Source organism: Ochotona princeps, chromosome 5 (assembly GCF_030435755.1).
Source record: "Ochotona princeps isolate mOchPri1 chromosome 5, mOchPri1.hap1, whole genome shotgun sequence".
Classification (NCBI taxonomy): Eukaryota; Metazoa; Chordata; class Mammalia; order Lagomorpha; family Ochotonidae; genus Ochotona; species Ochotona princeps.
This window is the reverse complement of record NC_080836.1, coordinates 7,599,276-7,617,570: the sequence shown is the minus strand read 5'-3', so window position 1 is coordinate 7,617,570 and position 18,295 is coordinate 7,599,276. Positions and strand designations below refer to the sequence as shown.

The 18,295-nt window shown below is 42.0% G+C and overlaps 1 protein-coding gene across 1 annotated transcript in view; it reads right to left on the bottom strand.

The window, feature by feature from the left end:
• The window catches only part of LOC101533345 (contactin-associated protein-like 5), a 326,990-nt gene that overhangs the window by 41,514 nt on the left and 267,181 nt on the right, over window positions 1–18,295 (bottom strand). Inside the window, exons 21-22 of the mRNA XM_058664175.1 lie at window positions 17,870–18,095; window positions 11,363–11,590 (exon numbers count right to left, since the gene is read on the bottom strand). Coding sequence (XP_058520158.1) covers window positions 11,363–11,590; window positions 17,870–18,095 — 454 coding nt within the window. The remainder of the gene's footprint in view (window positions 1–11,362; window positions 11,591–17,869; window positions 18,096–18,295) is intronic.

Below are 18,295 nucleotides of genomic sequence, written 5' to 3'. Positions count from 1 at the left end.
TGTAAATTCTCTTAGGTATTGGATCTCATGCCTTTATCTCAGTTTCTTTTGTTATTTCCATGAAGTCTCTCTGTTTTTGAAATGGTCAACATGTGGGGAAATCTCTTAGCTTTTATCTCTCCATTTGATAGATTTTAGGAAATTTCTTCTGCAATATTATGCAAGGCAGATTTCCAGATTCCATTTTTCTTAGATTATGTTTGTTATTTAAAAGTCAGAACTGCAAAAAGAGAGACGGGGGAGATTATTTGTTCACTGGTTTACTCTGCAGATGACTAAAACTTCCAGGGGCAGGTCAGGTGAAGGTACATCTGGAACTGTATCATGGATTTCAAGGGCTGAAACACTTGGGTCATCTTCACTGCTCCCCTAGGCCATTACAGAAAGCTGGATTGGAAATGGAGCAACTGGAACAAGAGTGAGCATTTCTATGGGATCCCAGCAGTGCAGGCAGTGGCACAATGTGCTTTGCCACAGTGGTGACTCCTCCAGTTTTAGTTTAATGAGCCATGCTGTATTTCACAGGTTTTTAAGTTGGCCTACTCTCAGGAAACATTCCCTTTAATGTTTGTCCAGACTCCTGTATTATTCCTGTTTTCTCCATGTAGCTTTAGTATCTCTGTGCTTTACATCATCTTTCATTTTGAGTCTTTATCCAAGTGTTGGTAGGTATTCTCTGTCTAATTGTACTGATGATTGAGTTACTGCAGATTTGATTGAAACTTGCCAAAGAAGGGGCTGAGCTTGTCCACAGGACAGGTTCATAATCAGGTTATCATAAAAGTAAACCATATTTTCTAGCTATAACCTAATTTGTTTTTATCTAGACAAGTGTTTCACTGCTGGGAGAAAAGCAGCCAATAACTGGCTGAAATTCTAGGCCTACCTAATGCCAACTCTGTTAACTATACCAGTATTTCAGCACATTCTTTATTTTATTTTATTTATTTTATTTTTTAGATTTGTGAGGATGGGGGCAAGGCATTTTCCATGCCACTGTGGGCACATACTGTCCAGGGCTGTCTTATCTCCATTTCCTGGGCACTGTACAAATGGTGTGCTGAGCATACCTTGCCTGAGTCTAGAGAACTGGGCACAGGCTAGAATGGGTATACCTGATAGCCCATTTGCCAAATATAAAATGATATAAGGGGGCTTAAATGGACTGGGTCATCACACTCACAAGTAAGCATGAAAAATAAGAAGTAGATCGAATGGGGAAGTGCAGGGAGCCTTCCTTTGTCAAGTCAACTCACCTGCCCGCATGCATGAGAGCCTGAAACTGAAACAAGGTCAGTTGAAGCACCCACTTGTGAAAGCAGGGATTGGAAGCAAGCCAGGCCAAGTTATGGCACAGTACCATCAGCACCATCCAGTAAGTATCAGGGCTAGGGACAGACCTGGTAGTGGATTTGGGGACACCTCAGGTAGGCCAAGGCACCTGTTGGGACACATGAGAGATGTGTTGCAGGTAGGCTGGAGCACACTAAGATATAACACTCACATACACATATGAGAGCTAGGACTCAGAGTGGGCTGGGTAATGCTGGGACACAGTACCTACTGACATATGCAAGAACCAGGGCTAGTGGTGGGCCTGGTAGGGGTTTTTTGGGGACACTACTGGACTGCTCCACTGGTACTTGCAAGAGCTAGGACTGGGGATAGGTCCAGCTTGGCTAGACCTCAGCATCCACTAATACATGTGAGTAACAGTGCTGGGGAATAGACATAGCATGATTTAGTAGGGATTATCCCAACTAGGCCTCAGCACTGTGAAAACTGTGGGTGGGGAGGGGTGCATTGGGTCAGGCCACAGTATCTGCTACCATACACAAATGTCAGGGCTGAGAATGAACCAGGTAGGAGTTCTTCAGGGTGACCCCAACTAAGAAGCAGCCCCCACTGGTGTGTGTGTGTGTGTGTATGTATGTGTGAGAGAGAGAGACAGTCAGGCCTACGTGCAGGCTGGACTTAGCTAGGCTTTGGCACCTGCTGGTTAATATGAGAGCCAGCACTGAAGGCAGGACTGACCAGGCAACTGTACACTATTGTATGTGCATTGGCTGGTTCAGGGGGTGGAATGAGCTCAACCTATACTAGCTTACACATAACATAGCAAGGTTTGAAGACCCCCCAGATGAGGCTTCTTAAGTAGCTCCCCAGCTAGACCACCATGCTCAATCCCTGGCCTCAGGAAAAATCAAATAGGCATGTGGTCTGATCCCAGAGCACATGTTGCAGGCCTGGGCCACCACTTATTGACCCTCAAGTGGAAATGTTGAGCTTACTCAGATAAATATGAAAGGGAAGTCAGCCAGCTCATCTAAGACAAAAAATGACTTTAAGTACCTCATTAAAAATGGAAAGAAGATGGCTGAAAAACACGGCAGGCCAGACTCTACAGCAAGCATGTAGGCAAGCTGATAGATAAGGACAGCCAATAGGCCTTAAAAATAATTTCTTACCTCTTGCATGATTAGGCTGACAACAACTCGAATATTTCCAAAAACTCAAGTACCTCCCTTGGGTCATTGTTTGTCATATCAGAATCTCAAAATAGCATTGAAGAATTGTCTCTGTCACTGGGAACTCCTCTTGTAATGTGACAGCAAGGAGTGGCACAAGATTTCATCTCCTCTTTGCCTCCATCTCAACAGACATGAGAGAGAAAATGGAAACATGGCTCTCACGCATTGTCCCCACTACTACCCCAACACTTTCCTTCGTAATCAGAGGCTCATTTGGGTCTGCAACTCCCAGACCATTGCAATAAATATTAAAATAAAACAATTAAAATTAAGCTATTTTATCAGTGATGGCACACCCACCCACCCACCCACACACACACACACGCACAATCCCTTTCCCCATAGGTTACTTAGTTCTATGGAAGAGAATTTTCGGCTCCTGTATGGAGGAAAGAACGCCTATCTTAAGAACTCTGGGAATGAGGGAGAAGATAAAATTAGGAGTTCCATTGACCAGTGTGCAGACAGTATTGCATCAATATTGCACTCAAAAATGGATACTGTTGGACTCCATCCAACAATCGAGTCTATAGTGTGGGCAGAAAGGAACAATATGCTTTTCTTTCTAGACAGTTCCATCTGTAGCCATGATATGCTGCCCAAGATGTTGCAAGAGCATAAGGCCACACCCTTTCCTGGTACCTGCCAGCAGAGCAGCCTCTGCCTGAATGTGAAAGAGATCTATGAATGAGAGGTGATCTGATAGAGGAACTTGGGGAACTCATTTATCCGGATGCAGTCCCTTCAGGTGAACGCAATAACCAAAGCTGGGAGCAGCACAGACCAAGCCAGGTTACAGTACTCACTGGCATATATTTGGGTCAGTTATGGGGGTGGGCCAGGCTGGTCCACTTCATAGCTCCTACTGGCAGACATGAGACCCAGGATGGGGTGTAGGACAGACGTGATTGAGTATAACAGTTGCAAGGTCGAGATAAAGACGGTACTGGAGGCTGACTGGACTGGGAAAGAGTGCAGCATCTAACAGCATGAGCTGGAACTGAGGGGAGACTGGACTAAGCTAGGCTGCAACACTCGCTAGTGAATGCCAGTGTGAGGCAAGGACATTCCAGTCCAGGACGCAGCACCTGCTAGCGCAAGTAAGATTCCAGATCGGGGGAGTGGGGACTAGCCCAGTAGTGGGATTGTAGGGGCTCCTTTGCTGGGCCACTGCTCGCTCTGGTGAGAGTGAGAATGGGGACTAGGGCAGACAAGGCTGGGCAAGGCTGTAAAACTCATTGGATTACATATGATCCAGGTTAAAGGGAGAGCCATGTTGGGCTAACTGACTGTATCTACTGGTGCATTCATGAGCCAGAGTGAATGCTGGCTGGTTGGGCTTTGCTGCTGCATCAGCTGGCAGGTGCTGGGACTGGGTTTAGACTGGGTTTTGACTGTTAAATCACCCAGAGAGTGTAAGCTCTGGGGCTGGGTGTGGGCCTGGATCAACAGGTGATGGCTCCCATCAGCATGAGTGTGTGGTTAGATAATGGGATTGGTCAGGCTGAGCTATGTTCCAACACCCATTGGTGTATACAAAAGCTGGATGAAATGTGGGATGGACTGAACCAGTTGTCTGCAAGCCAGCATGTGCAGGAACCGGGGCTGGGAATAGGCCCAAAGGGAGTTATTGGGTGTTCCTCCCACTATGCTATAGTTCCTGCTGGTGTGCATGAGGCTGAGTGTGTGGTGGGCACTGTTAGCTGGGCATCAGCATTCATTGGTTTGTGTAAGAGAAGGAGTTGAGGACAGAACTGACGAGGTGATTGCAACCACCAGTGTATGTGTTGGCTGATGTGGGTGATGGACTGAGACAGATCCTCTACTGGCTGGAACACTTAGCAATCAGGTTGCGGTCACTCCCGGCCAGATTACTTTGGGGAACACCCTAACCTGGATCACTAGACTCAGAATTCAAACCACAGTGAAAATCACAGGATATGTGATCTGACTGTAGATTACACGTGTCAGAACTGGGTCTCCTCAGTTGCAGAGGCCTGGGAAGTAGACAGCATGCACGGATGCTCATCAGGGACATGACAACCAGTTCATTGAGGCCTGCAACGAACATCTAAACCATGGAGGACAGACCAAATTGGACAACTCTGCCAGTCAAGCTTTGACCTATACCTGGGTGAGTGGAAATTCTAAGGTGGGTCATGTCAGCCAATGGAGCCTGGAAGGATCACCTCAGCCTTGGAGCAATGAAATCAACATCATCTCAGAACTATCAAAATTACTTGAGCAGTACCCTCAGAACCTGTTCCTCATTGGGAACACTGGAATGACAGCTGGTGGCCATCCCTCATTCGTGGGCACTGTTGCAGTTGGGCTGCTGACAGCGGTCCGCTTTCCCCAGATACATGGAGAGAAAAGCAGAATGGAGGCAGTTATCTTTTCCACTTTCCCCTATTTCTTGACCGTTCCCACCCTTATCAGTAATCAACATGGGCATTCACCCCTCTCAAGTGTGTAAACATCATCAAATGTAAAGTGAATTTATTGTTTTAAAAAGTAGATGATAGTAACGCATCACATAGCATTTGATTCCAAAGTTTTCAGACATTTGAACTTTTTTATCTTTTTAAAATTTCTGTTAATACAAGCAAAACGGATAATGTAAGGAAAACATTATTCTGGAGTTTAAAAAGAGAAAGCTGGTAATTGTGCCCAGTCAGCTCATGCTTAGTAAAGGCATGCATTTGTTACATGGGATTGGTTTCAAAGCCATGGAGTTCCACTGAGTCCTATCACTAATTCTTGAAACAGTTGCTATGAGGCAACAGCACTCTCTGTTGTGTATGTTCTCCTCAGCATTTCAGTTGACAGTGGCTGTCACATAAGGCTGGCTAGTGTCAGAGCTGGACTCTAGCCTAGTGCTGCAATGAGCAGCTTAGAATGGGCACTGATGCTATTTTTTCACGCTTCATTGTGCACCAAAGGATAATTTGCCCAATATAGCAAGATATGTAGCAATTGCTCCTCAACAGAGTTGTAGCACTCCTTCCCAATCATCCATCATCCCCAACTTGCCAATGCTGCGCTCAGAAAGATCTGTGACCAGAACAACTGTGGTGGTCACAGGAGGCGAACACGGATGCCTTACGGAGCACAGAGCCTGTGTGAAAGCTCAGGTAAACACCAGAGAGAAACTGGAGGTTCTGTGACAGAAGTAGCTCCAGTACAAATGAAATGAGCTTGACATCTGAATTGCCAATCCAGAACTTAGATGTCACAGAGCTAAGAATTCTGCAGAGGCACAGTAACATGTACAATTCAGAACAAGTGTCATTTAAAAGATGACAGACTGAATAGGAACTCATGCGAGTGTGCTGCCAGTGGTATACCATGATGAGTGAACCTGAGAGTTACTGAGGGATGGGATAATGTCAATACTCAGCATCACCTCAACAGTAGCCAGGGGGAAAAGACGGCCCACCCATCATGCCCAGTCTTTTCTTTTTCTCAGGTAGGAAGTAGTTCCTTAATTGAATAAATAAACAGGGTTGGGTATTAGCTGGCATAAAGTCATCTGGGATTTTTATGGCACATCTACCTGGGTTTAATTTCCACGAGGACATCATGACATCATTTCCTTGGTCACAGAGAAGACTCGGATGGAAGGTGGGTGTTTGAAGCACTGGCAGGTGAAAGGAGTGCATCATATTGCAATGCTATAAGGATTCTAGCTCACCTAGACCAAATTCCCAACTGATTCATAGTGTATTACAGTGAAAAGTGGTGAATTTTGACATCTAGCCCCACTTGTTCTTTACTGTATCTCTGTAGGCGTAAATGTGTTCATCTGTGAGAAGGTCAGACACCAGCACCGATTTCAGACTCCAGTGTCACACTGAAGAGTTGATGTCACTGAGTACTGTATTGTGTCCCACAGCAGTACTTTAAGTATGAGGACAATTTTAAAAACTCATAGATATGTGAAATTAAACGATAACCTCATTTTGTGGAAAACAGTTTCAAACTACATGCTTTTTCATAATATACATTTCCTGAGTTTTTGAAGATCTTTCATATTCATGAATTTCAAAATATTTTTTGCACCAAAATGTCATTTTCTTTTAACTGCATTGCTAACTGTTAAAGTTTTGGAGTAGTCTCACATTCGCTCTTCTGAACTACTTTATTTTTTTAAGGTGGGAGATGGAGAAAGGCATCATGTGGATGATGGCAGGAATGAACTTGACTTTTTTATATGAGTTTTTCTCAAAACTTATAAGTTTATTTGTTTGAAAGTAGAATCAGAGAGAGAGATGTTCCACCTGCTGGTTCACTCCCCACGTGATCGCAACAGCTGAGGTTTGGCCAGCCCATAGCTAGGAATCAGGAATTTTATATGAGTCTCCCACTTGGGTGTCAGGGACTCAAGTACTTGGGTCATCATTTGCTGACTCCCAGGGTGTGTGTTGGCAGAAGTGTTTGGGAGAGTCAAAACTCAAGCTGGCATTCTGATTCATTTTGGATATAAACACAGTAGGCAATGGCCTAACTCCTGTACCAGCTGTACCCCTGACCCCTTCAGCTTGACCTGTAAGTCCCTCTTTGACAATGAGCCTCTTAGGGAGTCTAGAGTGGCTTTCAGAACTGTCGTTTCTAAATATCAAGGAATCAAGCCATGTACTTAAGTGGAAGTGCACCTGCCATAATCCTGAATTAGGAGAAATAATGATAATCTGGGGTCTACTTGGTGCCCAGAGAGATACTAACTAGGGAAAGCTGAGCCGGCCCTAAACAAAGGCTTTCTGTGATGATGTATTCACATCTGAAGACATCCATATTTTCTGGTCAAGTGCTCAAAGGATATAAATCTAAATTTTCTCTTGGAAAAAAATTTATACAGTCTATTTTCTGAACCCCTAAACTTCAATTAGAGTTCTTATCCAAATGCTAAATACTTACCTTCTCCCGCCATTCTCTTCACCTCTAGTTTAAGAATACAAAAATTCCCACATCCCTGCAACCAGCCAACTCCATGTTTATGATCTGGGAAAACAGCAGAGGATGTCCCAAAGACTAGAGACCCTGTACCCACATGGAAGATGTAGAAGAAGATCCTAGCTCCTGATTTTGGATCAGCTCAACTCTGGCTACTGCAACCATTTGCGGAGTGAACCAGCAGGTAGAGCATCTTCATCTTCGTCTTCTCTCTCCGTAATTCTGATCTGCCTTTCCAATAAAATTAATTAAATCCTACAAAAATAAAAAAATATAGAGAGAGTCTCATTCCAGAGTCAAAAGCAACTATCCTGGTTCAGAAAAATCAACAGTTGCTCAACTTTCAGCACATCTGTGAAGAGTTGTTTAATCTGGGAAAATGCAAAGTGCAATGGTCCCAAAGGCTCAAAGTAAAAATATGCAGCAATACTTCATAGATCTCTCTGTACGGTACTGACACCACCACATGTACTTGACCACTTCAAAATAAACTCAAAAGTACCTCTGGTACTGGTGTTGACACACAGTAGGTCAAACCAATATGTAGGAACCCACAGCCCTCATGTCCATCCCTGGCTAGAGTACCTACTGCTCTGCTTCTCTTCCAGCTTCATACTACCCATGCCAGGAGGTATGTCTGTAGGTGTATGGCCCAGGTATATGGCTTGCTACTCCCACAAGGAAGCCCTAGATAGAGTCCTGGATTCTGGTTTCACCCTGGCTCATGCCATTTGAGGAGTGAACCAGAAAGTGAAAGCTGGAGGAAAAGCAGGTCTGCCAGGTTTAGAACCATCATCCATATGGGATCCTAGCGCTTGCAAGGTGAGGACTTTAGCCACTAGGCTTCCACGCCGGGCTCTCCAAGAACATTTTAAAGCTCCCTCATGAACGTATAACACAATTCAATATGTAAATACAGTTATTCCTATTGTGTATCATCAATATTCATGACCTGAGATGTACGAATATTCCTGTAAAACCATATACTACAAATGCTTCGGAGGAAGCTCAACATTCTAGAATTCTATAACCGCAGTATCAAAGTCCAACCCCATTATAAGATGACCAGCTAAGAAGGGAGGCTGATAGATTGATTTCTGGGAGCCAATTTGGCCCTACTCTGTCATGAATCAGCCATGTGGCCCACATTAGACTTCTCGAACATTCCAAGCCATGGTGTGCTCAACCTGTCTCCACAGCTGCAAGGACTATTGCAGGATATACAACTTGATGCTATGGGCGTAACCTTAATCTTAAACCAAACTTAATCAAAAGCTTAACGTTACATAAACTTAATGTTAGTCAGAGAAAGTTATGCTGAAAAACAGGTCTAATAACTCACAATGCTTCATCTTTTTCTTGTAGGCTTTTTCAAGGCCAAATGGACTGGCAAGAACCAAAATGCAATGTTGGCCCTTCTGTCATTTTTTGCTTTTCTTTGGCTTGCTCTTAGAATGAATAAGAACCGTTAAATCAGACTGGCCATTAACATTAATGTACTCCATGTTTCAGCCAATCCAGAGGCTCCTCAGTTTGATTCCTACTTTTAGAATTGTAGATCATTCTTCGTTTTTGATACTGTGCAAAGTTGCAAGCCAAGCTGAAGCACAAGAAAAATGAAAGCACAGCATAAGGATGACACAGATTCTCCCAAGACTAAAAGACATCCAGGGACTGATTCTGTGTCACTGCCCACTAAGCCACAGGTTGCACTAGCTGGGGCCCGTTATTCCAATGCTGCTTTGGATCAGATTTCAATATTTGCTCCGATTCCAATCTAGTTCCCTGATAATGTGCATGGGAAAGCAGCAGATTACTCAAGTAGTTTGAGTCCTGCTACCTATGCAAAAAACTTAGGTGGAGTTCCTGAGTCTTGACCCAGCATAGTGCCAGCTTTTATGGCCATGGGAATGAAACACTAGACAGAAGACATATTTTTCTTTCTTTTTTAAAAGTTTGGTAAGTTTTATTGGAAAGGTAATCAGATTAACAGTGAGAAGGAGAGACGGAAACATCTCCATTCCGCTGTTTCACTCCCCAAATAGCCAAAACAGATGGAGTTGAACTGATCTGAAGCCAGGACTAAGGAGCTTCTTCCAGGTTTTCCACATTAACACAGAGTCCCAAGTCTTTGGGCCATCCACGACTGCTTTCCCTGGTTACAAGCAGGACTCTGGATGAGAAATACAGTAACCATGTCAGGTACCAGCAACCCTATGGGATCGCAGCACTAGCACGGTGAGGATTTAGTGATTGAGCCATCTTGCCTGGGCTGAAAGATGTCTTTTTCTTTTGATCTTTCCCACTTTATTTGTTACCCTATCCTTCAAATATGCTTATTATCTTTAAAATAAACTAATAGGGCCCAGAGTGGTGGCTAAGTTGGTCAATCTTCCCCCAAGTACTGGGATCCCATATCTGAGCCAGTTTGTGTCCCTGCTGCTCCACTTCCCATTTGTCTCCCTGGTTGTGACCTGGGAAGTCAGCAGAAGATAACCCAAGACTTGTGTCCTTGCACCAAGGTAGGAGACCCAGAGGAGAATCCTCACTACCAACTGATTCACCTCATTTCTAGCCATTGTGGTAACTTGTGAAATGAACAGATGACTAATTTTCTGTCTCTTCTCTGTCAAATCTGCCTTCCCAATAAAAAATAAATGAATCTTTTAAAACTTAAATAACATTACACAAATAGTGAAATAAAGGGTTCCATTTATACTGCATCTTCTAGGATTCCTTTCTGTTGTCTCAGCAGTGTTTTTGAGATTGTACAGCCAGGACACTCTTGTCTCTGCACTCCACGCCTGATTGAACAGCTATCCCTCTGCCAACATTTGACTTCACAGCATCCTTAGCCATTCTCAAGTCTTAACCCTTGTAGAATGGAGTCAACTAGTCCAGGACGAGTAGCCACCACTTGCTTACAGCTGTCATTATCTGTGAACCTCAGCACTCCATATAGGAAGAGAGTTCTGCTCCTTTCTGATACTCCATTTTGCCCACAATATTTCCAAAATTTGATGCTTACCTTTTCGCTAATAAGGGACAAGTTAATATCAAGACGCTATGATCTATTAGAAGCCCTGCAAATCAATAAATTGAGTGTTTCTCAAATCCTGTGAAAATAAACACATCATGGGTCCAGAAGTAGAAAAAAAAATAATGAAAAGTCCCCTGGAAACATAATAAAGTATATTTATTTATCATTAGGGAATAAATTTCCTGAATTTATTTTGTTTGTGAGTTTTACAGCAAATAATAATTATCATAAAAGGAAACAAAATATTTTTTAATTTATAAAACAACAGTATTACAGCTTTGTCAAAGTTTTGAAACTCGTTGCTCACAACAGCAGTGTCAAAAATGTTATCTGTAATTCATATACATATACATTAAACCTCCGAAGTCACCTATTCTTTAATGTTATTACTCATATATGTTACTTCCGCTCAAGACCTAGACCACTGACACCTGTTTATATAGTAGCCTGCATTCAGGCTAAGTGTGTTAATAGCCCTTAGTGTTGAAGACTACAGCAAAGATGACTACACCTAGGTGGCAAGCATCCTGAAATTCAGTTGCACATGTGATCTTATCTATACTTAATGGATTGTAGCAACAAATAATAAATAATCACTGCTAAGGAGTGGAGGCAAATTAAGTCAATGCATTTGAGATTTCAGAGAAGAATCAACACTGGCTCTGAATATCAATTATAACTCAACAAACTAAAGGGTACTGAATGTATGGAAGTCTAAAAATGAGCTGCTCAGGTGGGGCCCACAGGGACTTGCAATGATGCTGAGACCTGGAGGACAATGGTGGTCCCTACAGCACAGCCTGGCACTCCCAGTAGGCTTGTGGCCTCTAGCACTTACCATTCTTGTAGAGAAGAGCAGCCAGGAAGTCCTGAGAAGAATAATTAATGAAGAGCAAGAGGCTGGGTGCCTGACCTGTCGTGAAGGTAAGTGCAATGTTCTCCTTGGATGGCGCTGCATCTGCATAAATAGCTGAAGATGATAGATTGAAGTTCTTGGTCACAGCGTAGGGTTCTTGAAATGTGTAAGTAACCGATGATGTTCCAGCCTCAAAAACAGCAGAAACCTCTGTGAAGTATCAAAGTAAAAACACACTCAGCAGAGATGTAATGGGTTACTTTTTCCCCCCTGGGCACCAAATACTGTGCAAGGAATTTCCCCCAGAATTTCTGAAAGGGTAAACAGTATTACTGTTATTATTATATGTGAAACTGGAGCCTTACAGAGGTTGAACAAGGTGGCACAGACCGAATGGGGGCCAGTTTCTTCTGGTATTCAAATTTAGTTAACACATTGAAGATGTGTGACTGGCAAGATGACTACCATATGACAACCACATATCGATGTTCTGCCCCTGCTTGCAGCAAATTTATAACTCTGAGATGTTGGTTTTCCTGATGTCTCTGGAGGATAATGAGTGGACTCTAGCTGAGGAGCCAAGAATTATTCCCTGTGCGATTGAATCAAGGGTAAAAACTAGGGCAGACACAGCAGTGTAGTAGGCTAATGTTCTGCCTGTGGTGCTGGTATCCCACACGAGTGCTGGTTTCTGTCCCAGTGGATCCACTTCTGAGCCAAATTCTTGTGTGTGGCTGGAAAGGAAGTAGAGGATAGTCTGAGTACTTGGGGCTCCTGTACCCATGAAGGAAACCCAGAAAAGACTCCTGGCTCCTGGCTTTGGATCAACTCAACTCCAGCCATCATGGCCATTTGGGCAGTCAAACAATGTATGTAAGTGCTCTCTCTCTCTCTCTGCCTTCCAAACTAGAAAGGAAAGAAGGAAGGAAGGAAGGAAGGAAGGAAGGAAGGAAGGAAGGAAGGAAGGAAGGAAGGAAGGAAGGAAGAAAGAGATTAAAAGGTAAGAAGAGCCAACGAAAATAGCACAAAAAGGATTTGTGGGGAAAAGGCACTGGATTCTAACCCCTGAACTCAATGTTTTTAGATGTCTAGGCATTGATATTCAGTGAGAGAAAGCAGCAAATATTTGCACAACAGCATTCTCTTGAGAAACAATCTCTACAGCACAGATCTACAGGTGGCATTCAGCTGCCACCACAGGGCAACAACAACTAGAACAAAATTAACTTAGCAGGAAGTACAATTCATGCAATGTCTCTGTACATACTTCTCATGCCATCTGCCATATTAATGCCAAAGTGCAGCATAGATTCCAGCCTGCCTCTGGACCTCATGCCAACTGTATGAGACCATGCCAGTGCTGCTACCTCCAAGTCCTTACTTCAAATTTCACTTCATTTTCCTTGGTGAAATATGCTTTAAGGCCACACCCTAAGTCACAAGTTTGAGAGACTTTTCAACCGCATGACACCCCATGCATATCTGTATGACTCACTCTTTTTCTCTTGTTAACTGGTTTTTATTAGGCTCTTGCCCCAAGGATTCAAGGAAGAAATCCAATTCAATTTCCCAAGCCCCAATGGTTCCTGGCATCTGATGTCGCTGAGGCCCAGAACAACCTGGGGAATCCTGAGATGAGAACTCAGCAGTGACTGGTCCCTGAAGTGTGGACCCTGAGGAACCAGTGTGACTTGAGGAGAGCACCCGACTAGCTGGGGAAAAAGGCTGTTCTGCTCACCTCAACTCTCCTGAAACACTGCTCAATCTACTTATACAATATGAGTGGAGCTAAGTTCAATCTTTGCAGGTATTCAAATTTTAGAGGGCACAATCTAAAAGCACAAAGCACATGGGGCTTTAAGCCAGTAGTATTTGGCCTTAATAATAGTTTTGGAATTAGACTGAGAATGAGAGCGGTTATAAAGCCCAGTCCTTGATAAGAAGTAGGCTGGTGGTTAATATCAGATTAGTGAATTTGTAATTAACTTATGAAAAATCCATTTAAAGATAAATGAAATAAGTAGAAATTTGACCACTGATTGAATATTTTATAATGTTAAATATATCATTATATTGTTATTATTACATAATTACTTGATAATGATCCTGTGGAGATGCATTTTTAATGAGTTCATAACTGTTAGCAATTCATGGTGTAATAGTTGTAGATTAAGTGACATTATATATGGAAACCGCTTCAAAATAACATAGGAGCAGCACAGGATGTGACTCTAGGGAGGTCATGACATTGGTCACAAGTTGGTAATTGTGGAAACCAAGTAATGTGAGCTGGAGTGCATGTTTAAAAGTTCTGTAACAAAAACAGGAGGAAGGTATATTTGGTAGGAATACAAACATCAAAAATGTTAATAAATCTTTTTAAAGATTATAGAGGGGGTGGGAACAGAGAGAAAGTGAATCCACAAGTTCAATCCCCATGTGGTCGCCTCAGCAGGGCAGAGCCAGCTTGAAGCCAGGAGCTTCATCAGGGTGCTGCTTTTCAAGGTGCATTAGCAGTAAACAGATAGAAAGCAGAGCAGCCAAGACTCAAAATGACACCCATGTGGGACGCTGGCACAGCAGGCAGCAGTTTAATTGGATGTATCAGAGAACCTGCTCCCAAATCAAGTAAGATTTTGGTCAAATGTAACAAATGAAGTGGACATTCCCATTTTTAACAGAAATTCGTTGAAACAGTCAGAAATGCATGGGTGTATCACATCATTATTTACAGAAAAAAATCATACATAACCTAAAAGCCCCAAATAATAATCAGAGAAAGCATTCAGGAAAATTTTATATACCAGGAGTTACTCCCAAGTGCTTCATGCAGGGCTAGTCACCTTGGAAACAACCCCTGTGAAACTTTCCTCTTTCTTGTATCTTAAAGATGAGGAATTCAGGAAGCCTTGAGGTCAAGTTATACAATCAGTGGTACATGATAGATAATAGATTGTCAATGAGCTAATCCGAATTTAGGTAGGTTTGGTGAAGAAGAGCAAAGCTACTTTTTGATGTGTTAGGCTCAGGTGATAGAATGGATTAAATAAGAAAAAAATGTACTATACAAAATCTTTTATAATCATTACACATGGTGCTTACAAATATATAAAAGAGAAAACTTACGAAACAAAGCTAAGTCAAATCATGATATGAAATGTAATAAAATACAATTGTCACTGAGTCATTAGATTGGGCTAAATTACATGTTTTCTAACATTTCAAATTAAGAAGAAAATTCAGGAAACACATCATAATGGTGATATCCAGATCTGATGTGAGTGGTAAGAATTCTTATACGTTGCTGATAGAAAAAAAAAAGTGAAGAATTTGAACAGATTTCTATCCAAAGAAGATAAAAACAGACAAAAAGAACATGAGTTTCAATATCAACTGTTACTAGGAAAATGCAAATGATGCCATTCCCTAGTCCACAGTGACCATTTCATAGTAGGATACCCAGCTCTGAAAAGTGACGTGGTAGGGATGATCATTTAACCTAGCCTTTAAAAAGTCAGTTAAGACAGCTGCATTTCATAGTGGAGAGACCAAGTGCAACACATATTGTGTTCCCAACTACAAATTCTGGATAATGCAGAAAAGAGGACTCAAAACAGACAGGAAGTTCCTCCACCTCTAACACGTGTTAGCAAGGCACTAAAACTCCAAATCCCTCATCTGCTAAACATGGTTATCAATGCCTATCCTACTAGTGCGGGTGTAAGATATACACTCACAAAAGTTGGCTCACTGCTATTTCATTTTAACATAAATTTGCTATGCACTACTGTCTGAAACAAAAAGTGAGCTGAAAATTCCTAGCTCTGACCCAGGCGTGGGTAATTAAGCAAATGTCCATCAAAGATGCTTCCAGAATTTGTATACCATTTCTCTAAAAGCTAATACCTTAGTACACAGAAAGGATGACCAGCCTGTGTTGAACTGTCTCTCTCTCCTTGATCCACCATACTAGTTTCAAGCTACCATTTCAAGAGGCAGCTGGCATTGCTAAAAGATTTTATATAACAGCCCATCTTGTATTCTATGCAATTACTCAATAGTGAGTGAATCATCTCCTGAGAGTTATCAGAAAGGAAAACAGTTTGGAAACCAGCAAATTGAGCCATGCTATTATTATATATATAATATTTAACTTATGAATAAAAATTTTAAAGAAATGAAACGAGATGGGAAAGTTCACAGAGAATGTTCCAATATACAATGCAGAAAGACGGACAGACAATTAATAGGGGTCATTTCAAATAAAAGGGCCCACCCACAACAGCAGTTAGAATAAATGTATAGTCAGGTCTATACTTGTATCTATGAAACAGTTGACTAACATCCCTGGAGAAGGGTAGAGCGAGTCAAAATTAGGATGTATGTATATGGAAGCTGTAAAATAAGTCATGCTCGTGGCATTGAGCAACTGGTCCTAGAAATGTGTATCCTGTATTTGTTTTCGTTAGCAATGTTAGGCTACTCTAAGTGTGGCACATAAAGTTTTGAAGTTATTAAGCAATTACCCAGTGTGAAAACTCACTAGTTCTTGCTCTTTAGAGGTGATAGGAAATCTGCAGGGTGAGTCCAGCTTTGTCGCTTGGCCCCATGTAAACACAGCCATTCTTATTTCTAAAATTTTCGTCACCCATTTTCTTCCAAGGGGTAGAACATGCTTCCCAAACAAATAATTCAAAATAAATGAAAAGAGGGTCTGATGAAAAAAATAGAGTTATAATAGAGAGTTCTTCAAATAAAACATTGCATTTTTTATCCTATTGTATTTAGATTCCAAGACTTAATTGGACTGAATATACCATTGTTTGGTAGACTGTCTAGAAAATGGGTTTTAATGAATTACCAAGAAATAGTCATAACTGTTATAACTGAGTGAAAACCAAGCCTTGTTATAACTAAAATATTTTAATATTAATCTTAAAATATTGTTTATATTTCAAGGCAGACATTTTCTTTTTAAGCAATAAACTTTTGAATTAGTAAAAAATATCAGTAACAGTCATACTATTTTGTCCTCTATGAAAAATCACCAAATGTGTGTGAGGACGCTTCAGAATGACTTGGGAAAAGCAGAATGAAGAGGTAGATTTACCTTGCTATAAGCATTGTTTCAAATCTCTTCGATGACTTTTTATGCTATGATTACTCCATGGAATTTTTGAAATACGTATCTATATCAAATAATAATATTTCAAATGTTTTTTGGTTCCCTTGAGTTTTTCTAGAGAATTCACATCAGTATAATCACAGATGAATATCAAGATAGATATTCATCATGACAAACTGGGTCGGTGTGATGAATTCACAAAGTCAACAAAAAGTATTGAATGAGCACCAGGGCAGGAACTGTGTGTGACTTTTTATTAAAGTCTCAGAGCAAGCTGAGTTGAACAGGAGCCCCTGAGCAGAGCTTACAGTTTTATGAAGTGTGTGTTTCCTGGCATTTAAGATGCCTTTGTCTTATAATTGGAAGTTTGTGCTTGGAACTCATTGTGTTCTTCATCCAAGCTTCCTGCTGTTGTAAATTCAGGGAGGTGGCAGAGCTGGCTCCTGTTGTCAAGGTTAGTGAATCTCACCCATGTGGAACACATCTATGTGTGACAGTATATTCAGCTCCTAACACTCATTCCTATCCCAGACTTGGGCATTTGGGGAGTAAATCAACAGATGACAGCTAGTATTATCCATCTCAGCTTGTTGTTTTGCCTTATAATAAGCAAGCCAGAGAGTGAATGAAGGGTTCAAAACCAATCAAGATAACTTAAATACACATTTTTCAATATCTGGAGAATTGGAGTATTTTGCTAGATATTCAATGTTGTTTTTGCAATGTTTTCTTTTTTGCCAAACAACACAAATGTGGATTCAACTTTTTAAAATATTCCTCCAGGGTTACAGTCTATGGTCCTTCGGTGACATTTGCAGACAAACATACAGAACAGGAGCCATCATGTGTCATAGTCGCTGATGCAATAGACTTGAGAGTCTACCACTTTCAGCCCTCAGGTGTGTTCACTGCCAACAACAATGTGGTGTGCTATAATTACCCACCTAGCTCAAGTGCATCTTCAGTGAACACAAGTCAGGATGATGAGTCTGTGCAATGATGTTGAGTCTCTTAACAAACGGAAATCAAGGGAGAGCAAGCTGCCAGCATTAACCCACTGCCAGCAATGCAGGTGTCCTACATCGGAGAGCTGGTTCAAGTCTCAGCTGTTCCTTTTCTGATCCAGTTCCTGGCTAATGGGAATCAGCAGTGGGGTGGCAGCAGGAGATGGACCATATGCTTAGGTCCCTGTTATTCCCATGGTTGACTCAGGAGGAATTCCAGGCTGCCATATTTGGTTTGGTCCTTTCTTGGCCACTGGGGCCAATTAGCCAGTAAGCACCATGTTGAATTTTTTCTATTTCTCTGTCTCTCCCTCTTTCTTTCACATCAATATTAATATTTTAGCAATGTGGCCTACATACCTTTGCTGCAAAAGGCCCCTTCATACGGTGAGCTGGTGCAGTCACATAGGTAACCACTGTGCTTCTCCACACACCTGCCCCCGTTGTGACAGATGCTGCCATAGCTGCTGCAGTGGCCTGGGCAGCTGGGCCTGACTCCAGACGTGCCCCTGGCCCTCTCCTCCAGGTCCAGGTTCTGCCCATTCATATGTAAGGAGCGGATACATCCTTGGAAGCCTTTCTGTCTCTGCAATCCTGGGCCCAGCTAGACAACTGCATTCCTACAATACATAGACTCATGCCCTGGGGGTGCATGGATCTCCTCTCTGATATGCTGTAAATACATGTTGTAAGTTTTCACCCTATTCACGTGAATGAAAGGAGTTAAACAGGACACTTGGATGTGTAACTTTCTTACCCATGATGATATATAAATAAATGTCGATA